The sequence below is a fragment of the Ursus americanus genome, unplaced genomic scaffold (genome assembly GCF_024610735.1).
Source record: "Ursus americanus isolate L20-20 unplaced genomic scaffold, mUrsAme1.1.p SCAF_65, whole genome shotgun sequence".
In the NCBI taxonomy this organism is placed as follows: domain Eukaryota; kingdom Metazoa; phylum Chordata; class Mammalia; order Carnivora; family Ursidae; genus Ursus; species Ursus americanus.
Window position 1 is genome coordinate 800,764 of NW_028273647.1, and position 23,244 is coordinate 824,007.

The following is a 23,244-nucleotide window of genomic DNA, read 5'->3' on the forward strand; positions in this document are numbered from 1 at the left end:
AACTTGTCAGCTGGAGGCTGAGGAGGTGGCCCTGAAAGCATGGGAAGAGGCACCAGGCAGGGGCGGGGTGGGGGGTTCCTGGGCTCACTTCACACCACTGCGGGCCAGCTGCATCCTTCTGAGAAGGACATCTAGGACTCACACTCAAGCACAAAAGAGAGGAGGGGCAGGCAGCAGGGGCAGGAGGACACGAACAGAAGCCCTGGGACTCCCGGGCCCTGCCTGTGAGGACGATGGCCACAGAGGCAATGAGCCGATGGAAGTCCACGGCGGCGTCGAAGGGCGCGTGGTGGTTAAGGAAGGTCTCTCGCAGGAAGGTGATGCAGGCTGCGGCACGTGGTGAGCAGGACGCAGGAGAACATGGAGGAGATGCTGGCGGCCGGCCCCGGGACAGGATGATGCCCACACGGGTGGTGTCCGTGATGCCCATGCGGTGAGCCCAGAAGCATAGTCTGTCGGGGAGCCCAGGCGGGTAAGAGGGGAGCAGTGCAGAGAGAGCGCGCCGCTGAGGCGGGTCAAGGGCCCGCCCTGGCCGCCACCCCTTCACGCAGGCCCCCTCTGCAGCCTCCGTTCAAGCAGGCCCCATGCACCCATGGGAGCCCCAACCCCGGGGCTGCCCACACTCACAGCAGGCCCGCTCCAGGAAAGGCCCCCGCTGATGGCACAGAACACAGCCACGCAGCCGACTTGGCGGCGGTAGTTCTCGATGAAGCGCTGGAACTGCTGCAAGGTCTGGTGGTGCCGGCTGCGCTGAAACTTCTCCCCGTGGGCCTCCGTGAACAGCAGGGGCTGGAATGATGCTACCCTGGGGACAGGAAGTCTCGGCTCTGGCTACGAACCCCCCCTCCCAGTGCAACCCGCCTCCCAGGAGCAGAGAAAGGGCACCAAGTTGCTCAAGCCAAGCAGGGTTCAGACCCCAAAAGCCCTACCACACTCCTCTGACAAGGCTGTCAGAGTAGGGACAGCCTTGCAGTGCTCACTGCGTCAGTTCGTCCCAGGGAACACACTCCCTCTAGCCCAGGTCCCACTCACACTCAGACAGCCCTCTCCCCTCCCAGTCTGCAGCTCCCCATTCTCACCCTGCTCTGTTCTCACCCTTTACTGGAAGTGCAGAAGTCACCCCCTCCAGGAAGCCTGCCTTGACTTACCAGGCAGAGGTGAGCACTTCCTTGAGCTCCGAAGCTCCTTGCTCTGACCACTGTCACAACATTCATCAGTGGGACATGATGATTATCAGTGTAGCAGCCACCTTGTCAGACTGTGGTCTGCTCGGGCGTGAACTGCTCATCCTGCCCGCAGCCCTGCACGCTAACGGGATGCATGAACTCAAGGAGAGGAGCAGGCGTACTTCTTGCCAAACCTCCGTCGAATCTCCTGGGGGGGGTCTGTGTCCGTGGGGCACTGCAGTCTCTGTGCTGTCCGCTCCACGTCAGCCTTGCTGTGGGGACAGCGAGCGCTCACTCTGGGGGAGGGACTAGGACAGGAATGAAAGAGAGAGGATTCTGGCCACCTGAGCCACTGGATCCTCGCTGCCCCTGGTCTCTCTTCAGACCGACTCTGCTGAGGAGGGGTCAGAGCTCTCAGCCAGGGGCCAGCAGACTTCCCACAGAGACCTGGAGAGAGAATGAGTTAGATCCTGGGGACACACATACAAGCTGTGTCCTTCACAAGGGCATCTGACCCTGGCAGCAGGTGGGTGCCGAAGTCCAGCAGGCTCTCTGCTCTTGCTGGTACAGGGCTGTGTCTGCCTACAGCAAGGAGCCCTTTTTTCTAATTTGCATAAAGACACTACATAGGCTGGTAGGGTCCTGATCCCAGGCATTCTGGGGAGAGAAAAGGCAACCCCCCAACCCCAGCCCTCCCTCCAACATTCCCAGATCAGGGCTCACCAGATCTTTTCCCGGCTGATGTAGGAGGCTCGCTGGCACAGGTCCTTGAGGACTTCAGGCACCTCTACCCCTGTAACACAGAGCTGATGTCGGGAACAGCTCAGGGCCCAGAGCCCAGGAAGACCTGGCACTCACCCCATGTCCATACTGTAGAGGGTCCTCGGCCAGCACCCTTGCCTTTGGGTGCCCCAGCCCCAGCCTGCTCCCAGTGGGAGCTAGACCCAGCCATGAGGGGGCAGGGAGAAGGCCTGAATTTGTTGGCCAGACAGTGTCCCTGGATGTGTGTCCACCTTCAGCCCACTCCTGGGACTGGTATCAGGCTTGTGGGGTAGAGTTCAGAAACTGTGCCACCTGCCTGCTGAGACCATTCTGCCACAAAAACCCTGCTAAACCCTCCAGCTTAAAGCCTCCTGGGAATTAAATGTAGTTCTGGGTGGCGCATTTATGGGATCACCATGAAATTCTTTCCACCTTCCTGTGTTTAAAAATGTTCATAATAGTATGTTGGGGGGAAGTACTCTCCCTTGAGCCACCCGTTCCTCTCTGTCTGGCCCGAGCGTTGCAGGGGAGGGCGGGACTGAGCTGCAAAGCCATGTTCTCACAGGAAGCCCGGGAATGTCCAGGTCACTTCCGAGTGCTAAACTAATCTTGACGACTACCCTGGTCTCCAGCCCAGGGGGCACAAGTGATTAAGGTGAATTTCATGCAATCGGAATGTTTACAACAAAGTATGGATATTTATCCGTCAGATTTCAACCAGCAGCAAATGCGGCAACATGGTAACCAAAGGCAGGTGAACGGGGAGATCTAGGTGACCGGGGAAAGGGGTGCTTCCTGCGCTATTCTTGTTCCTTTTCTGTAGGAACATTTGAAATGTTTCATAGTAAAATCTGAACGAAACAACAAGGCACAACAACAATTAAAAGCAAAACAAAACAGGACTCAAAGCTACCCTTCCGCATAATCCTCACTCCCCCAGCCTGGTCCTCCACCCCAGGGGCTGAGTGGTCCCAGGACTCTGCCCCGGGCTCACCTCCGGACACCTGCCCCTGCTCAGCCCTCGGGCCCAGGTGCCTACTGCCCTGGCTGCCTGGGAAAAGTGAGAGGCTGAAGAACCAGGAGTGCTGGTCTGCACTCCAATAGTTCTCCTCCAGCCCTGGGACATGGAAGCCCTCACCAGAGCCGCAGTGGTGTCCTGCCCAACTCGCCCCTCTCCCACATCTGGGGTGCTCAGCTCCCCCAAGTTCTCGTCATCCTGGGAGGGCCTGGGTTTGGTCTCCACATGCCCCAGCGAGAAACTGTGAAGGCACCGTAACAGCTCAGAGTAGACCACAGAGAGTCCTGCTACCTGCCCCGTCCCCACCCTGGCTCTAGCCTCCGCCCACCGAGACACAGGTGGGACAGGAAGTAGGGGGAAGGACAAGAGAAGGGGGTCTCCGTGCACTCAAGCAACATTAACCAAGCGCTCAGCCAAGGGATATAAAGGCAAACAAGACCAGAGCCCCCCCTGCCAGCAGACACCCTAGCTCAGGTGAATATGGCCTGGAGAGGGCTGTAACAAGGAGACACTGTCCCCCCACCCCACCCCCGTCCTGGGCACCTGGCACAGGGATCTTCGACAGAGAGCTGGAAGAAGCAGAATTCTGTCTGCTGTCCCCCACCCCATCCTGACCCTGCCCACCCTGGGAGCAAAGCTGCATTAGGACTTTTGTGGGCCCTAGGCACTGTCACCTTCCTAAACCACTTCTGCCCTTAAAAAAAAAAAAAGTATATATGTGTCTTTATAAAAGATAAATATTTTTTACAATCACGTTGGTACATAGAAGGATATAATCCAGGCTGGATATATTATCACCTATTTATTATTATTATACTCATCCTTCTGACTTTAAAAGAAATTAAAGCATTTCTGTGGGCTCCTAAAAGGAGGTGGGCCCGATGCACTGTGCCTGCTATGTCTAATGGCTACGTCAGTCGGCCCCAAGGCCAGGCCCCCCACCTTTGACGCAGAGCTGTGTGAATCGCAGCTCGCTGTCATGGTCCCGCAGCGTGAAGTGGAAGTCCTCCCACGTCAGCTCCTCCCTATCCTGGAAGCCGGACTCCCGGAACGTGGACTCCACCACCTCCGTCAGCTGCGCCTTGGACAGGCAGTTGTTGGAGATCTCGATGAAGGACCTGGGGTTGGGGAGGGAAACCATCGGGCCCTGAAAAGAAGCTTGAGGCCTGGACAGGAGGGCCTACTGGCCATCCCACCAGGCCTTCGGAGCCCACAAGGAAGGGCCCCCTCCTAGTTATAATAGTCTTCGGCTATATGGTCCCTGCTCTTTACCCTCCTGCTTCCACCTTCATGCCCCCACTTCTTTCCCCCAGCAGGCCCTGTCCTGGCCCACTCTTCCGGCCATCCCACAGGACCAACCTCAGCATCCTGATGAACTCGTCCTCGGAAATGAGACCATTCCCATCAAAGCCATACATGCGGAACATAAGGTGAGACCTCTCCTCAGGAGAGCCCGGGAGGAGGAGGACCCCGTGAGAGCCCCAACCTACCTGCCTAAACCCCAGGCTGACCAGAAGGGGCCTCACATGAGTCTGACCCACTGCTGATCACAACAAGGGGTCACTCTGCTTCCTGATCTCTACCTGGGTGCTCCCAGATGTCTGCCGTGGCTGGAGACCAGGCCCCGGCACTTCCCCTTCTCCAACAGGTCAGCTACCCTCCAGCCTCAGTCTCTAGCCCCTTCCATCTTCTCCTACCTGGACGATCACTTCCTTTTCCCCTACCTTTCATGAAGACCACCAGGATGTCCAGAAACTCCCGGAAGGACAGGTAGACCTTGCCATCTTTATCCGCCAGGGAGAACATGGACTCCACAAACATGGCCTGGGGCTTGAGGCCCAGGAACTCGGCAAACTCAGCTCTGCTCAGCTCGCAAGTCAGGGCCTCCCGTACCTTCTGCGATGAGTCCAGGGGCAGGGTCCCTGCGTCCGCCTGGTCGATGTCCAGCACCTGCACCCGGGCAGCAACAGAGGGAGGGAGAGAGAAGGAGACAGGGTTTCCTTGATTTGAAGTCCAGCTGAGGCTTGTAGGAGCCACCTTTTCCAGGTGTCTGCCCAGCACCCTGTCTCCTGAGCACCCACCCGTGCCCTGCAGGTGGTCCCTGGGGCTTTTTGTTCTACAGAGCCCCAGTCCTCTGTGTTAGCTGATTGCACCAGGGATGCACACTTGACCCAAGCAGATGATCTGGAATTGGGACTAAGAGGTCCCAGGTCTGTCTTGACCTGAGCACAACAAAACTCAGAAGTCGTGGCCTGCCACGTTCTTCCAAGTGCTCAGAGACCCAGACAGAGGGAAGTAAACACACGGAGAAAACGAGGCAGGCTAAGAGAGAGAAGTAGCTTTGTTTGCTGGCAACTGTCCCTTTCCTAGCCCCTTCCAGGCCAGGTCACAGTCCTCCCTTCGGAATTGCTGAGACATCAGCACAGCCTCAGAGTCAACTGACCTTTTATCAGTGCGAGCTTGCTCTTAGACCCAAAGGAGTTTTGACTGAGAAAAAGCCTCAGCTGAGCTGAGAAAAAGTGGGGTTGGGAAAGGGGAATTCTCATGGTGGGCTATCTTTAGCCCACCCAGGGGCTGCCCCAGCATCAGAACAGGGGGTGAGGGAAGCAGACAGGCCTCAGGCACAGCACCTGTTCTGCCTGCCTGTCAACCGGGGGCCCCAGTCCAAGCCTGGCTGCGGTTTCACGATGCAAACCTCATTGCTCCAAACAGGGAGCTTTAGTGGAAAGAGCCTGGGGCTGGAGGCAGAAGATCGGGCTCCTGTCCCAGCTCTGCCACCCCCTCGCTGTGTGACCTCAGGCGAGTCGCACCAGTTGTCTGTCATTCATTTTTCTTACGTGCCCTACTTATCTCACAGGGCTATTGTGAGAATCAACAAGAGACCCTGTATGGAAAATGTCTTGAAACCTGGAAGCACTGTGCAGACGGAGAGGGCTGCAGCTACCCCTAAGACATGGTAGCACCCCCTTGCGCCCCCAGCACAAGGGTCCCCATAGCCGAGTAGAGGTGCCCCGGCCCCGCCTGGGCCCTGGCAATGAGTCTCCCCACCTGGGGAGGAGGTCCCTCCATTCCAGTGCATACTCAAGTTCAACTGGCTTGGGGAGTAGATGACAAAAGCCATGTGCCCGGCACGTCGTAAATGACCATTAAATGGTCACTTCCCTCATGAATCCTCTCCCCAGTCAGCCAACCCTGTTTCTTCTCCTCAAACATTAATTTTTTTGCCCTTCTACTAGACACCTCTGTGCAGTCCCTCCTGCTCCTTTCCTCTGAGCCAACAATTTTTCACCTCTTTTTAAGTCTCCGTCAAATCTGACCCGAACCACGACCATCCACTGGCCTGAAGACGCAGCACCTTTTCTGAACTCCTACATTGCTTAGCTCCTGGCTGTCTTACACTCATCATTCTGTGCTGGTTTCCTTCCTTTCTGTGTCTGTGCCTTCTTCCCAGAGGGGTGACAAACTCCTTGAGCGGGGCCTGGGCTGGAGGGATCTTATCTCTACCAAGCTTCTCCTCTCCACCCTTCTGGACCCAGGCTGCTCTATTTCTGTGCCAGACGTGCATGCAAGTCCTTGCATTTCTCTTCCTGGCTTGTTTCCCCACATCTCCTCGGTAGTTCTTGGAAGTCTGCAAGGTGGGCTCATGTCCCAAGGAGGCCTCTGGCAGCGGCACTGCACCAAGTGGGGGGCACCAAGGGCTCTCGCTGGCCCCATACTGACCCTGAGTTTCTGCGGCCTTTTGGCTAGGATGAGTTAAGTGAGGGCAGAGAGGCCGGACAGCCCTGAGGAGAGAGCTGAGCGACACATACAGATAAGCTCCTGACGCGGCCTCCCTGGAGTGGCTCAGGTAGGTGTCAGAGCATCTCCTTACAGAGAGGCCAGGGGATTGGGCCAAAAATGCAGTAGACCTGATTATTAGTGTCAGGGCTCCTGACTGTCCCTGGAGTCACCCCATGGCTGTGTGCAGGTAAGGGCACCGCCATAGGCAGACATGCAGGGACAGACCTGAGCCTACCTACACACCTGGGAGAAAAGGTGCCTGAAAAAGGTCTCCAAGAGGTGGCTCCTCTGCTCTCGGGCCACGGCTGCCCTCATCAGCTCCTGCTCCCGCGGCTCCCACTCCTGGAACCTCAGCCCGCTCTCCTTCAGGGCCCCCCGAAGGTCTTCCACCAGCACCTGCCGCTCTTCCTCCAGGTTAAACAGCAGCACCTATGGAGTGGTGACAGGGAGGGCAACCACTTGTCGAGGACTCCTGGGGCCAGGAGCTTTGCGTGAGTTTTGTCAGGGGCCACTGGAAAGAACGCCCTCGTAAAAGGGATTTACTGTTATGTCCTGGGCTCGGTGGAGTTCCGGGCTCATTTATAGGCACAGAAACTGCATTCAGAGACACACGTCTAAAGCCATTCCTCCCTCTCTGTTCACATGGGAGAAAAGAGTCAGGAAGGCAGGGAGGACAGACGACGGAGGGGCCCGGAAGCCAGACAGTCAGAGCTGAAAATCAGCCTCTGATTCAGTTCCCCTCCACACTCTCGAACAATTCACTAGATCCTAAAATCAGGGGGCAGAGAAGAGGGCCTGGCTTCTTCCAAGGACTCCCAGCTAGGGCCCACTGGGGCATCCCTAGAAAGGGGCGGGGAAGACTGCGCAGGAAGAAGGCCCTGTGCAGATCACGTCACCCCACAGGCCCAGAGCGGGATGAGTGTGTTCACGTTCCTCTCTCAGTTACCACAGCCAGGGACTAGAAGCCACAAACCCTGCCTGATTCAGCGCTCCTTCCCCTCCACCTGGCTGCCTCCCAGGCTGCGGACCAGGAACGGGACCCGCTGGGCCACACCAGGTCCTACTCCTTGGGGATCTTGAGCAGCAGGGCGCGGCGTCCGCGGTTGCCGGACAGGATGACGCTGACCTGCTGCGGGGGCCGCAGCTGGAGGGCGCGGAGCACAGAGAGCCTGCCGTCACCACGCACGTCTGCCGGGGCTGCAGGTGCACGAGCACAGGCCGAGAGAGCTCCTTGTGGCCCTGCCATTCCAATGCTGGAGAGACAGGGCTGGTCAGCCGGGGCCAGGATGCAGGAGGCCAGCTTAGAGCTGGAGTTAGGTCAAGGCCTCCGTAGCTCCTGGCCCCTTCTTGGGTACTGAGGGTCGTCCCTTCCCCAACAGTCCTGCTGTGCCTTTAGCCCACGTGAAGAATAACCAACATTTCCTGAGTGTTTACTGTGTGCCCAATACTGTACCAAGTACTTGGCGGGAACTAGTTAATTTAATCTTCATAAACCTTCATGAGCTAAGTGCTATTATTATTCCTGTTTCACAGATAAGAAAAAATAGGTTTAGAGGAATTAAAAAATCTGCCTAAAGCCCAAAAGCCCAAGTGGTGGAATCAAGATTCCTATCCTCCTTCAGTGTGACTCTGAACCTTCATTAATTCCTTCTCTGTTGCCTGAAATTCCAGTGTAAGATGCCACAAAGCATCCGTTGCTGGGGATTCTAGAGAGTTACAGTAAGCCTGTGAAACGTAGTCAGGGCCCTGTGACTCCTCCCCGTGAGTCTATCACATGCCCTGTATATGGGACCACGGGGAGACCTACGGAGGGTGGAGAACTCCAGGTCCAACTTCCACCTGATGCCTCCGTGGCTCTTTCCACCTGCCCTGACCTGCTTGGAGGCCTAGAAAAGGGGGGCCTTTTCCTTAGGCTGCTGAGGTGGGGGTGGTCTGCAGCCCTGAGTCATGTCCTCCCCCGCACCACCCTGGCCAACTCCAGGCCTACCTTCCATGCCCCCCCCCCCCCCGAGCTTCTCAGACATGACACTCTGGCGGTCCTGGCCCTGGAGCCTCTTGAAATTTCTCCTTCGGAGCTGGGCAACAATCCAGCCACTCAGCAGGCTCACTGAGAGGGCAGAGGCAGGAGGATGGCCAGAGGAAGGTGGGGGTTTGGTGAGATCAGTGACCCCTTTCCTTGGCAGAACTCCCTCCTTTCCCCACCTCCTAGGTCGGCTCATTCAATTGGCTCAAATTTTGAAGCTCCCTGGTGGGGGCTGGGGTGGGGGTCGGGTGGGGGTGGGGAGGGAGCTTAGGGTATCGTCTAAGATGCCAGCACCGCCTCTGCTGCTTCCACCACTCGGGTCCCTTCCCAGCCAGAGACTAAGACCAGAGTGCTTGTGCCAGAGACCGGACCCGCTCTGCCATGCAGCTGGTGGGCTCACACACAGCCATGCCAGAGGCGAAGTCTCAAGCCTTTGCCCAGCTAGTTCTCAACTGGTTCTCAAGCAGGGTTTGCCTTGGACAGTTTCCCAGGCCCAGGCTCCTTCAAATAACTGTGAAATCGATTCCTTGTGGCTCTTGACCAACCTGGGCCCTGGAGGGACCCCAGGAGAACAGGAAGGCAAATGTCCTTGCAGCTGATTTATCTGCAGGTCAGACACTGCTCATGTCCCCTCCTGCTTTGATGTGTTCCATCATGTGCCCAAAGAAACAGTACTCTACATGGTCAGCTGTCATAGATGAAACCACCCCACTGCCACCCCTTAGATTACGCATTTCACCCAACACCACCCTGCGCATCACTTTTACCAAGGGGGAAGCAGCAGAGAGTCCCGATGGTGACCCAAGAGCCAAATCCACTGCCTTCGAAATAGTCCTGCATGATGGAGGGAGCACAGGCTGGCAGGCCCTTGGTGCTGAGCTGTCTGGGCTGCGGGCAGGGGTCTCCTGGGGAAGTAGAGGAAGCTAGAGTCCTGGGGGGTGCTGGGCCAGAATCACTGAAGAGGTTAGGGTGGCAGAAAGGGTAGGGTGGGGGGCCTCTGGGTAGCAGATGGGTGAGAGCTGCTTACCCCTGTCATTATACCAAGAATGTGGTGTTTGCCTAGTGGGGTAACAAGTGGGGTCAGAAACGAACCTCACCTCTCTCTCCCTCAGATGCACATATGTACACGCACACACACACACACACACACACACACACACACACACCCCTTCCCTCGTCACTGCTGTGGAATGAGGATATCCTCACTGCACTGGGCCTTCCCGATATCCCACCCACCCCAGGCTCAGCCCAGCCGATGGGAGCCTTCCTCCCTAGGTCTCTCTGAGTCTTAGTCTTGACCCCACTTGGGTACCTCCTGGGGTTGTGCGGAAGGGGACCTACACAGCCACATGCGGCCACCGTGGTGCCCGGAACCAAAGTTCCCAAGGGCAGAACCATGGCTCACTGACTCTTTGGAGTCTACTGCCGAGCCGCCCCTGAACCAGGCCCATGGCTGAGGCGGGATGAGACACCCGACTCCAGGCCCCTCCAAACACCCCTGGCCACTCACCCGTATGCCAGAAGAAGACACTGGGCTGCAGGGCACTGGGGTTCAAGTTGGTGACAGCCACTAGGACATCCCATAGGGAAGTGTTTCTGATCTCTGCGATTTCTTCCTCAGAGAACAGCCTGCAGGAGGGAGAGGCGGGGAGCTGCTGCATTGGGAGAGAGATGCCTGTTCTGGCCCGAGGACCCAGATGAGGAAAGAGACCCAGAGGGGCTGAGGAAGTGGGGAGGCCAGCTGGGACTCAAGGGCCCGTGGGGCTGCTGACATTACACGCAGAGGGCCTGGGGCCCAGGCCAAGGTAAGTCTGAGGAAGGGACCCAGGCAGGCCTTACCCATTCCTGGTGTTCTCAAACCAGTAGCGGTCGCCGTCCCACAGCCTCATAAACTGGTTGAGGACAATAGCGCTAAAGAGGGGCCCGGGGTCCCCATGGCTCTCCAGGAGCCCCCCAGGGAGCAGCTCCAGCCGGGACAGGTCCCGGTTGTACAGGGCAGCTGTGGACTCCAGCACCTGGGGCCAAGAAGGGACAGAGTGAGTGCAAGGACCCGGCACCCGCCCTGGGGCAAGGGTAGTTCGCAGGGATCAGCCCCAGGGAGGATAATAATAAATGACAGTGACGATCCCTCACTTATTATGCCCCTGGCACCGCTCTGAGTGCTTTACACAAGTTAACTCATTTATGGGAACTCGCTCACAGATTCAGCTGCCTCTTGTAGAAAGTTGGAATAAAACAGGCAGCCAGTTCCCTATGTGGCTTGTTCTCAAAAAGATATGAAAGTTGAGGGTCAAAATCACGACAAAAATTGGAAAGGTAGAATGATGTGTAGAAAAGGTTTCTGTTCTTTTTTTTTTTTTTAAATATTTTATTTATTCATTTGACAGAGAGAGAGACAGCCAGCGAGAGAGGGAACACAAGCAGGGGGAGTGGGAGAGGAAGAAGCAGGCTCCCAGCGGAGGAGCCCGATGTGGGGCTCGATCCCAGAACTCTGGGATCACGCCCTGAGCCAAAGGCAGACACTCAACGACTGAGCCACCCAGGCGCCCCGAAAAGGTTTCTATTCTTGAGAGCTAAAAAAGTTTGTATAAATCAAATCCCTGCATAGACATTGCCTTTTGGAGACAGACTTCAACCTTCTATGAGCAGCATTTTCTACCTGACCTTGACTTTAGTTCTTTTCTCTGCAATGTAAACAAACATTTGCTCAGCTTAAATTCCAGCGAGGCCCAGGGGAGCTAAAGATTTGCTACTTTTGGTTCGCCTGGTGATTCCTACCTTTATATTGACTGTATAAAGTTTATACGCCCCACGTGCATATTGCTTCTTCATCGGCCTTTCACTTCTCCACTTTCCAACAATCTTCTAAACAGTAAGGACGAAAGCAGTAAAACAAGCGTGCAATCGTAGAAACGCCACTATGCCAAGATGGTAAGGCCACCAAAACTGCTCTGTTGGCTGGCAGGCAATGCCACGTGGCCCAGGCGACAGCTCAGGGAGTAACAGTTGACTCCCCAAAGGCAGCCCGAGTGTCAGTGTATAAAAAAGTACAGCTTGTTCCTGGGTTGAGGACCTTCCACACCTGCTCAGATGGCTGTTGGGAAGAGTAAACGAGATAATGCTTATTAAGTGCCTGGCGTGCAAGACATGCTCAGCAAACATTTGCTGGATCTGCAGAGTCACAAGGTCTACTGCCAAATCCTGCTGGTCTGGTAACTTCCATCCTCGTAGATGATATTGGGAAGAACCACGTGGGCGAGTCCCATCCCTCTCACCAGGGACTTGTCTCTAGTGTTTGTGCCTCACTGCCTTCCTTCCATGTCTTGGGCCAATGTGCCTTGGCCCTCCCACCCCGCCCTCTGCGTCCCAACCCCTCCTTACGGTGTGGTTGCTCTGGGAGAGTGCAGGGTTGATGTCCTGCCATCTGGTAATGGGAGGCAGACCCAGTGCTTCCCTGGCCTTGGTATAAGAGGGCAGGCCCAGATCCCAGCCCCTCTGCACGCAGCCAGCCGGGTGGTCTGTACGGGAAAACTTCAGGGGTCCTGGCCAGAAATCTGGGGATGAAATAGCAGAGAATCTGAGGGAGCACCGGGCCACCACAGCTCCACTAGCCCAGGACCCAGTCCCCAACCAGCCCCAGGGGGGCCAGAATCACACAGAGGGAACCATGGTCAACAGGTGTCTGAGCAGTGAGAGAGTGCAGGCTCCCAGCCCCGGTCACTCCTCCTGGCCTGACACTGGAGCTCCAGCAGAATCCCCACCCAGGGGACAGCAGTGCCCAGCCTGCAGGGACAGCCTCAGCGTCACCTAGCACATCCTCCACCACGACATGGTCCTCTCGCTCAGCGATCTGGGAGGCCATGCCCAGCAGCAGCGCGTCCACATCTTCAGCTCTTCGTAGATTTGGATGCTTTGGGAATGGGGAGAGAAGACGGGGTTGGAGGTTGAGCAGACAGGCTCTCCCCACACCACAGTCCATGCCCTGGAACCACCCAGTGCTGATGTTCCCTCTGAAACCAGCAGGCCATTCCTCCTCCATAGGTTGATTCCCCACTCGGGGTGAATGATGTCCCCATCCGAAGCTCATGCTGCTGAGAGCAGGTCTCCAGAACACACAAGGGATCTAAAACTTTACTTCTATTTTAGGAGACTTGACAGCATGATTGACAAAGGCACTAGAACATCTAGGTCTGGGTCCTTGCTCTGTTAGTGAACAGCTGTGTGACCATGGGCAACTCACAGGACCTCTCTGAAGAGAGATGTGTATATATATATATATATACACACACACACATATATATACACACACACATATATATACATATACACACACACATATATATATAACATATATATGTAAGTTAAAACATTTTTAAAGGATTTTTCATTGTTCTTTCGAAATTACTTATCTGTGGATAAGTCCATTGCTATGATTTCTTGGCTATTATTAGGCATATCCAAAAATTGTTTCAGAGTAAGAAAATCTAACCTATGAATTGTTTTTTCGTAAATATTTTATTTATTTATTTGACAGAGAGAGTGTGAGTATGAGCAGGGGGACGGGGCAGAGGGAGAGGGACAGGGAGAAGCAGACTCCCTGCTAAGCAGAGAGCCTGATGCGGGCTCAATCCTAGAACCTTGGGATCATGACCTGAGCCCAAGGCAGCTGCTTACCTGCCTGAGCCACCCAGGCGCCCCTAACCTATGAATTGTTTTTAAATTATAATGCAATTGTAAAAAATAAACTGACATGTTTTGTTCCATATACATTTAATTAAAATTTTTTTTTTACTTTAAAATTCCCTTTTCATTATTTTGGAGTCAAAATGTTTCTTCAGCTCTCCCACTTCTTTTATTATAATTTCCCGCAAGACCCGGCTCCTCTGCTTACAGCTAAAAATGCCCTCAGTGCAGTGTCAAGACCTAAGGTTCAGACCAGCGGGCTTCGTGACTCATCCTCAGCCTCGATTAGCCTGTGTTTAATTGGGGAGTTAATATATACACCAGCTGTGGGAAAGTGGACATAAAGTGCTTAAAAATCACAATGATGTCTTTTTTAACAATTGTTCTTCCCCCTCCAAATTCACTGTTCCCTGGGGAAATTAGCACACTTCAGACTGATAATCCTTTCCTGAGGGCTCCTGAGGACAGATTTTTCTCAAATGACATCCCCACTCCTGCCAATACACAAACCTTTGCACTTTGCCCTCACCTCATGTAGCCGCCAGGAGGCACCTGGTAGAGAAGAATTGCTCAGAAGCGGCCAGGAACTCTGGGGAGATGCTGGGGTCCAGGAAAGGGCTGTGTCCTGGGGGAAGGGGAGAAGAGGGAGGATAGTAACACTTAGCCCTTAAACCACCCAGCCTCCCCCCCCCCCCGACACCCCTTCTCCCTGCCCCAAAAAACTCCTGCTAGCTCTCCCATTCTCCTTCCCCATCCCCTCACCTGCATACTTGGGGGGTGTTTTCTGCAGGAAGCTGGGCAGCCACTCATACAGAACGATGTTCTGAGGGTCAAGAGAGGGCAAAAGGGAGGCAAGGGCTGGAGCAGCCACGCTGGGAGGGGTCTGAGCCCAAGGAAGGCTTAGGTGGGAGATGAGGGCCAGGCAGGGGCAGTCACGAGGGGGGCAACTGCAACAGGACAGGTGCGGAGGCCTGTGCCCCACTAGGAACATGGGATGGGAGTGGGCTAATGACTAATAACCACAGCCCAGTCTCGTGTATAATAGCCCTTCGCCTGCTCCTCATCTTCGGGGTCCATTCCTAGCCGCTAGCTCCAGTTCTGGGGAGCAGTGTCCTCCTGGAAAAGGGCGTTTCCGGGGGCTGCTTGTGCGACGATGGAGGGCTCTGCGGGGCAGCGGAGTCTCCCGCGCAGCAGCCTGGGGGAGGGGGGAGGAAGGCGGGGAGGGAGGACGGAGAGAGGCCGAGTGACGGACCTGGTAGGTGGCGGTGACCCTCTCGCGCGCCTGCTGGAACAGCTCCTCGTCCCCCCATTGCGGGTGCTCGCGGGCCAGCCGCTGCGCGCACAGGTTGTGGTAGCGGCCCCACAGCAGGCCCGGCGCCTGCAGGAAGGGGTCGCGGTTCCCTCGCTCCGCCGCGAAGGCTGGACGCGACGCGGGGCCGCAGGGGAGGAGCTGGGCGGCGGCGCGACCGCGGGCAGCGCAACTTTGCCGTCCGCAGCCCGCCCCGCGCCCCGGCCGCCGCAGCCCGCCCCGCGCCGCCGCCCCGCCGTTCAGCCCCCGGGGCCGCGCTGTTCGGTGGCGGGGTCGGCCGCCGTCCCCACGAGCGGGGGGCTTTGTGCGTCGCGGGGAAGGCGGGGTCGGGCCCCGACGCCAGCTGTCCGCGGGAGAAGCTCCGCAGCGCGTCGCTGCACGAGGGCGAGGAGCCATAGATGGCGCTGCCGTCCAGCCGGCCCGTCACCTCGTTGGTCTGCGGGGGCACCAGGAGGGTGAGCCGGGGTGAGCCCGGGGTCGGGTAGCGGAGGCGGGTGTCGGTGGGCGAGGGGGTGGGAGTCTCTCCCCGCCCGGCCCGGCCCAGAACCCGGGACCCCGCCCGTCTCGTCTCACCAGGTCCCGGGGATTACTGGGGCTCTGTGCGGTCTCGGGGTCCCAGCGGCTCCTCTGGAAGGGGAGGACCACGTTCCCGCGCCGGTCAGGGTCGAACACCGGGTCCCGGGCGGGATGTGGATGTTGAGAAACTCGGCTGGGCAGCCCGGGGTCTCCACGCTCACCAGGTCCGAGAGCACGTGGTAGCCTGTCCACAACGGGGGAGGGCGTGCAAGGACCAGGTAAGGACCACTCTCCCTTCAGCATCAGGTATCTAGACTCCCCCACTCCCTTTGAAGCTTCAAAAGATGACTCAGCCACTTTTGGCAAGTCCAAGTCTTGACCTCCTCCACCTTTCCCAGTGCTTTGTTACACCCTGGTCCAAACTGCTTTCGTTGCCGGTTTGGTCCTCTCCTTGGTAACTGGGAGGTGCCGGGTCAGTGTGCCTGGGCAGTCAGGCTGGGAACACCTGCTCCAACATGCAGCTGGGAGCAGCCTGCCCAGAGAAACTGCCAGTCTCACTGCAACACCGGACACTGGGAATCAAATGTAGGCACCTTGGGTGGCCAGCAGGAGCCCAACATTCCTGTTGGGAGCCAACAACCCACAGTCACTAGCGTCAGACCACCCACCCTAGCACCCCCATTTTGACACCCCGGCCTCCAGCCCTCTTGTCAAAATCAGAACCCTGGCCTGAGACTGTCCCAGGAGTCACAGGGACCATGAGTGAAAACAGGGTCCACCAAGAGCCCCTGCCAGATTATTGTCAGGCTCCAGCCTCTACCTGTAGTCCCATCGGCAGCTCAGTGTGGGGCAAATTTATGCCTCCCCCACTCAGACTTTCTCCCTCTACTTTTCCTTCTCCAGAAAAAGAAATACAAGACATAGCTTTCTTGACTTAAGAAAAATCCTTTTAGGCCCCAGACATCTTGTGATTTATGACTACTCGCTCAAAGCACATTCTTGAGTTATCTTTGCAGGATTTAAACTTCTTTGAATATTCAGATATCAGATCAATTAAAGGCAGACAATGATGCCAACCCTTGCTGGCCCTTGTGACTTCCATCAATTAAGACCTGGACTCTGTCATTCTATGATGACTTTAGCCTAAATTCTAGGCTGAATTCTCCATTGCACAAGTGCCTTCGTGAATCCATACAGACCCTTAGCTTAAAACTTCCCCAGTTTTGTTATTCGGGAACAGACTGCTTTGGGAAATATCCTCCATGTTTTCCCTTACTTGTTCCAAGTAAAACTCTCTAATCTTGGCTTTCTTGTGTCTTTTGGCTAAATACCCACCAAGAGGCAAATCCAGTTTTGGGTAAGAATACCCCATCCCATTGCCTGCCCCTTCATCTCTCACCCACATCTCTAAGACCCACCATCACTTCTCTCCCTCACTTCCTGACTCCCCCCTCAGACATAGAGGTGTCCAGCTGACCCTACTGGCCTCCCTCCCCCAGAGGTTGAGGCCCTCACCAAAGAAGACTCCCAGCACTGTTCGCTTTCGCAGGGAGGCCTGCCCTGCAGGGCCCCTCATGGCAGTGTTGCTAAGGTCTCTGGGGTTGGGCAGCTGGGGTTCTCCCAAGGGCTGGTACACACCATCTGCATAGCTGGCTGGAACCAGGCGCTGGAGCCGAGAGCCTGGGGTAGGAGGGGTAGGAACAAAGATAAATCCTCAGTGGGGCTCCCTTACCTCCCCTCTCCCAGGCTTCCATCCATACCACAGATCCTAAAACCTTAAGAATGCATGAGCCTCCGCTGGTACCTGCCAGCCCTTGCCCCTTCGGGTAACCCTGCCCCTAGGCCTGTTTCCACTTGGCCCTCACCTACCTTTGCTGCCCCATCTGTGCTCCATGAGGTTTTGTGCCACCCATCAAATCGCTGCACCTCCCGGGAAATGGGGTTCTGAGTTCCTGTGTGAGAACAGAGGGAAGGGGCAGCTGGGCAAGTACAGGCATGAGAGGACAGGCAAGCCTGCAGGATATGCGTCTTGGTAGCCTGGCAAGGGGAGCAGCAGAAGGTGGAAACCCAGCACAGTGTGGAAGGTAGGCGGCAGGGGGAGAGAACCAAGGACAAAGTGATATCCAAACTCGAGCTCATTCTTCTAGCTGCTCAGTGGGGGAAACATGGCAGGGAGCCCTGAAGCAGTGGAGACAGGGGCAGTGTGTGCTGACAAATAACCTCAGAGAACAAGACAAAGCTGGAGAACAGTGGCGATGTGGAAGGGCATGCAGGAGCCTTCTAGTGCCCTCACCCCTCAGCTCCCTAGGGACAAGGCAGGACAGAAACCAGTCCCAGCCCTAAGATATACGGAGCAAGAGCCAGCCACTGCCCCAAAGCCAACCACTCTTCCACTCAGGAAAGGAGAGGTCATTCTGTGACCACTCCCTGGGTACGGGCAGTGTGGAGAGGGGCTTGGCCCTCTCCTGCTGAGCAGAGCCGCCCCCCCACCCAGGGCAAGTGTGTGGGCCCTGGGGCTGTGGCTCTGCCGCCTGTTGCTATTCTGGTCTCTTTTCCAGTTTCTGGGGGTGGGATCAGGGACTTCCTGGTCAAGGGAGAACCTTGCCTCCTCCTCCTTTGAGGAATCATGTTCCTCATGTAATTCCTCTTATTGACCCTATTATACTTTCTAAAAACTAGGATCTGGGAGGGGGCACTCAGTTGTTGAGGGAAGAACTCAGGCAGTGAGGGAAGAGGGAAAGGTTCAGAATCAGAGATGGAATGGAGGTCCTTCTGGTCAGCAGATCAGGTGACCAGTCAGATTCCATCTTCCAACTTACTCAAAAGTGCCGTGTGCCACGTGCTATTTCAGATCCTTAGCCTGAGGCAGGTTAACCCCTAAAGGCAGAGCCTGAGGGAAGGATTTGAGCCATGTGGCTAACTGGGAGGTGGCCCAGGACGAGCTGGAGGAAGTGGGGAAGTAAGGCAGGGACATCAATATGGGACTTGTCACGGAGTGAGTTACTGCTGAGGGAAACTGGGGCTCACTCCTGTTGGTGGCCTCTCGAAGACTATATGGGCACACCTCAGAATTGCCTATTGAGCAGGGAGGAAGCCAGGGAATCTATCCACCAACTGGTTGAATGTTGCACTAGGTGCAGTGTCTTCCAGCCCTCAGGTGGAGAAGGAAGGAGAGGTAAGCAGGTACTGGAGGTAGGAAACTGTCAGGGTACGTAGAAACTGCCCGCCAGCTGCGGGTGAGCACAAGGTGGGCTGAGAGGATGTGGCACATGATATCTTCTTCAGGAACCCCACTAAGAGTTCCCACCCAACATTTCCGGTTCTTGGTTGGCCACAGTGTTCAGCTTCCTCTCTTCTCTTGCCACCTAGAAGTCCCCTAGGGTCAGAAACTGTTTCCACTCATAGCTGTATCCTCCATACCTAGCATGATGTGTGCGTCAAATCAGTGTCCAGTTAGGATTTACCAAATGAACAGATACCGCCATATTTGTTTCAGCTTCTCCATGGATTCTTTACTCCAACTGTTCTCCAAAGAGTGCCCTGCCCGTAAGATGGCAGTTTCCCTGCTGCCACTGACGGAGGCCAGGGCTGGCAAGGAATCCATTCCATGTCCCCACATTAACCACTTTTAACCCTCGCTCTGAATGCTGAGGCAGGAGGCCTCTGTGGCTGAACCGAGTCATTGCTCTGCTTCCTGCAAACTCCTGGCAGGAAGCAACCCTTTACTTTATGTGCCTTGGTAGGGTAAGGAGGCATCCTCACTTACACACCACACGACAGCTCTCGTGCTGGCCATCATACAAGTCTTAGAGCTGGTTGGCTCTCTCTGGGTTTCCAAAGATGAGCAGACTCACTGCTGCCCAGATGTCTGGCTGGTGCCTGGTCCTCAGGTAGGTTCATTCACCAGCTTTGTAGTGATGTAGAAAGAAGGCTCTTCTGTCAGCTTAGGATAAACTTAATCCTCTAAGCAGCGACTGAGCAAAAATTTCCATACAGGCAGGGTTTAGGGGCGGCCACCTGGTTCAAAGGGGGATCAGGGGACTTTTATAGAGCCACCTTAATACGGCAAGAACCTCAATATCACGTGGGTGGTTTGTTAATTTGGGGTGGCTTAATGGAGGGGTCGGTAGATTATAGGAAGCTAAAGGACGTCATCACTTGGCCCCCTGTTCCTTATGAACAAGATACACTATGATAGAATTGGGTGAATGTGACGGGTGAGGGGCAGAGCAAAGCCAGAGAAGGAGACCTGGATGTTTAGCCACCAAAAATTCATCTGACCTCTGCTAGTTTTGTTTTTAATAATGTGAGTGTTTTTGTAGGCAAACTGGGTTATATCTCTGTCAGAAAGAACAACCATCACTCTCGAGCTTGGATGAGTATCTTCTGTTTTGAGTCTTACAGTTTTCGATAAATCCCCTGGAGCAGTCCCTGCCATCCAGATCCTGACCTCCTCAGCTTCTGGCACTGGAGAGCTGCCTCCATCTGTCTAGCTGTGAAACCCTGTTTACCACATCATTAACTGATCAGCAGAGATTGCGGAATTTGTAAATCTCAGTGTTTCTCTGAATGAAAACAGACATTGTGCCAGAAATTCATTGTCAAAGAGGAACATCTAAAATTGGTAATTAGCAACTAAAAAAGAGGCCAGAGTGCCCATCTTAAACCAAGACTCTTCCTCACAGGATGGATGCGACTGGGTGAAGTAGTGAACAGAATTCTTTTCTATTAATAATATTTTTTATTATATTATGTTAGTCACCATACGGTACATCCCTAGTTTTTGATGTAAAGTTCCACGATTCATCACTTGCGTATAACACCCAGTGCACCATGCAATACGTGCCCTCCTTACTACCCATCACCAGCCCATCCCATTCCCTCAGCCCGCTCCCCTCTGAAGCCCTCAGTTTGTTTCCCACAGTCTATAGTCTCTCATGGTTCATTCCCCCTTCTGTTTACCCCCGCTTTCTTTATCCCTTTCTTCTCCTACTGATCTTCCTAGTTCTTACGTTCCATAGATGAGAGAAACCATATGATAGTTGCCTTTCTCTGCTTGACTTATTTCACTTAGCATTATCTCCTCCAGTCCCGTCCATGTTGCAGCAAATGTTGAGAAATCGTTCTTTCTGATGGCTGAGTAATATTCCATTGTATATATGGACCACCTCTTCTTAATCCAGTCATCTGTTGAAGGGCATCTCGGCTCCTTCCACGATTTAGCTATTGTGGACAATGCTGCTATGAACATTGGGGTGCATATGGCCCTTCTCTTCACTACGTCTGTATCTTTGGGGTAAATACGCAGTAGTGCAATTGCTGGGTCAAGGGTAGCTCAATTTTTAACTTTTTAAGGGACCTCCACACTGATTTCCAAAGTGCCTGTACCAACTTGCATTGCCACCAACAGTGTAAGAGGGATCCCCTTTCTCCACATCCTCTCCAACAATTGTTGTTTCTTGCCTTGTCAGTTTTTGCCATTCTAACTGGCATAAGGTGGTATCTCAGTGTGGTTTTGATTTGAATTTCCCTGATGGCTAATGATTTTGAACATTTTTTCATGTGTCTATTAGCTATTTGTATGTCCTCATTGGAAAAGTGTCTATTCATATCATCTGCCCATTTTTTGATTTGATTATTTGTTTCCCGTGTATTGAGTTTGAGCAGTTCTTTGTAGATCTTGGATACTAGTCTTTGATCTGGAGTGTCATTTGCAAATACCTTCTCCCATTCTGCGGGCTGCCTCTTAGTTTTTTTTTTTTTTTTTTTTTGACTGTTTCCTTGGCTGTGCAGAAGCTTTTTATCTTGAAAAAAATATTATTAATTAAAAAAAAAAGAAAAAAAAAGTAAAGATGAAGAACGTAGGTTCGAAGGAGAGCAGTATGTAATCTGTACAGAGCTGTTATGGCCAAAATGATTCAGAAGAGCCTTTAATTTAGATGTGAAGGTTTATATTTAAATGTTGCTTGTGATTCTGAAAAAAGAATATGGTATGGAAAAGTATGGATTAACATACGATTTTGTTGTTTACTGAAAACGAAAACTTTTTGCTGAGAAGTTATTATTTAATAAATATTTAATCTGTGTTTTATCTTACAAAAAAAAAGAATTCTTTTCTACTTCTATATGTGCATTTGGAAGTGGAATCATGTCCTTTCACAAAGACCTGGGTTTTAAAACACAAAAGATGTTATGTCTTTGTGGGATTGGAAACATGTAAGTCTTCCTATGGTGAGGGGCTGAGTCAGTGGCAGATATGAGGTGTCCTGTGGGTTGATTTATTTTTTGCTAACCTCTAAACAGCCAACACGGAGATGCCTTTTTTCACACAGCTCAGTCCCTGAAAGTCCTCAAGAGTGTTTTGTGACCTGAAAACTGGCCGTTTCTAACTATTCCTTGCAATAGTGCCAGTCTTTGAATTTCAGTGTTGATGACTACGAACTACATCATACCACTTACGTGGCCCTTTTTGAAAGAAAATTATCGTAGCTCAAACATAAACCTTACAATTTCAGATATCCTCAGAGTGGGTAACCAAGGCAGGAAACCATGCCATGTATAGAACAATTCCAACTTCAAATACTCCATCCCTTTGTCTCCATAAATCACTGAAACATCTCAGAAATCCCAACATTCCAAATCCAGATAGTAAACCTTAAAATAAGCCTGTAAACATTAGAATAACTGTATTCAAATGTCACATCAGACCAACAATGGATTCTATGATTTATTGTAAATCATGTGTGCGTTAGCCCATCCTCTTTATTTATTACTGCTGTGTTTACTTCACGTATCTGGGCTTTGTTTTTGAGTCATAAAGCTCATCAACATCTCACTGATCTAAATACCTGTTCAATTGTGACTACGAATTGCATATGAGTTGGTGCCGATGTGCTAAGCATGACAGAATTTCCGAGTCTGTTTGTACATAGTTTAAATTGAAGAAGGTTTCAATATGATTTAATTATAAGGCATTATATTAGTGTCAAAATGAGTGCAAAGGACAGAAGAGAAAGTGTTCTAGGGTAGCTTTATGGAAGGAATACATCTGTGTTAAAGAAGAAATGACACCGAGCTTGATAGATAACACTGCTACTCACATGGCAGTTGACTTGGCTCTTCATATTCTAGCTAAAGACATTCAGTGAACAGTCAGCCCTGTTACCTCAAGAGCTGCAGGGATGGCATTTCTTAAAGCAGTGCCATCCAGCTGCCTCAGTTTCCCAGGTGACTGGGAATGAGTGGTTGGAGTGTATTTGTCCACGTTCCATTCTGTGCACATCCACACAGCATCGCCTCTGCTCTCCCCTCTCCACTTGCTCCCCACACCCCCTGCCATTTCATCTCCTTGACCCAATCCCCTCTCCTCTCTCCTCAGAATCCTCCAACAACTTCCCATTGCCAAAGAAAATGGTTTGAGCTCCTTAGGCTGGTGAGCTCGAAACTGCTACCCAACATCCATTCTTCATTCATGTCTTAGGACACTGATTTTATTCCAGGAAGAAATGCCCCGTTAGAAAAGAGCACTTACCAGCCTCCCTTGCAGCCAGGGGTGGTCTCAGAGCTGTATGTGGAATCCCTGGGACTTCCTTAAGAAAACTCTCGTAGGGGAGCTAACTCACCTGAAGAGGCATGGCCTATCATCCTTTTGCTTCTCCTTCTCAGGATCAGACCTACAACATGGACAAGATGGTGGGGGCACCTACTGCCAACAGATAGCCTCAAGGGTGGAGAATCAGAAAAGTAGATGGAGCCTGGGTCCCTGAAGCTGTCATACCAGTTCTAGAGAGCCGACCTCCTGACTTCTTTTTTTTTTTTTTTGACCTCCTGACTTCTTATCCATGAGAGAGTTACCACCTAATATACTGAACCTACAGAATTTGGATCTCTGTCACAGTGGCTGACCCAATTGCTAATGGATATGGTTGGCATTGAAGGGTCTCCATACTTGGCTCCAATCTTCCCTTCCAGCTTTTGTGTCACTTAT

The 23,244-nt window shown here is 53.4% G+C and overlaps 1 protein-coding gene across 1 annotated transcript in view; it reads right to left on the reverse strand.

The window, feature by feature from the left end:
- The window catches only part of LOC123775598 (dual oxidase 1-like), a 34,596-nt gene extending 11,695 nt beyond the window's left edge, over positions 1-22,901 (reverse strand). Inside the window, 31 exon segments of the mRNA XM_087860459.1 lie at positions 223-322; positions 324-382; positions 385-462; positions 645-805; positions 1,349-1,474; positions 1,890-1,959; positions 3,889-4,064; positions 4,306-4,401; positions 4,673-4,896; positions 6,970-7,155; positions 7,781-7,905; positions 7,908-7,979; positions 8,714-8,833; positions 9,517-9,654; positions 10,260-10,378; positions 10,589-10,764; positions 12,131-12,303; positions 12,557-12,659; positions 13,686-13,722; positions 13,962-13,986; positions 13,989-14,057; positions 14,195-14,255; positions 14,685-14,857; positions 14,983-15,054; positions 15,057-15,177; positions 15,315-15,421; positions 15,424-15,501; positions 16,773-16,937; positions 17,127-17,159; positions 17,162-17,209; positions 22,880-22,901. Of these exon segments, the coding sequence (XP_087716585.1) occupies positions 223-322; positions 324-382; positions 385-462; positions 645-805; positions 1,349-1,474; positions 1,890-1,959; positions 3,889-4,064; positions 4,306-4,401; positions 4,673-4,896; positions 6,970-7,155; positions 7,781-7,905; positions 7,908-7,979; positions 8,714-8,833; positions 9,517-9,654; positions 10,260-10,378; positions 10,589-10,764; positions 12,131-12,303; positions 12,557-12,659; positions 13,686-13,722; positions 13,962-13,986; positions 13,989-14,057; positions 14,195-14,255; positions 14,685-14,857; positions 14,983-15,054; positions 15,057-15,177; positions 15,315-15,421; positions 15,424-15,501; positions 16,773-16,937; positions 17,127-17,159; positions 17,162-17,209; positions 22,880-22,901 (3,313 nt within the window).
- Positions 22,902-23,244: the final 343 nt, after the last annotated feature.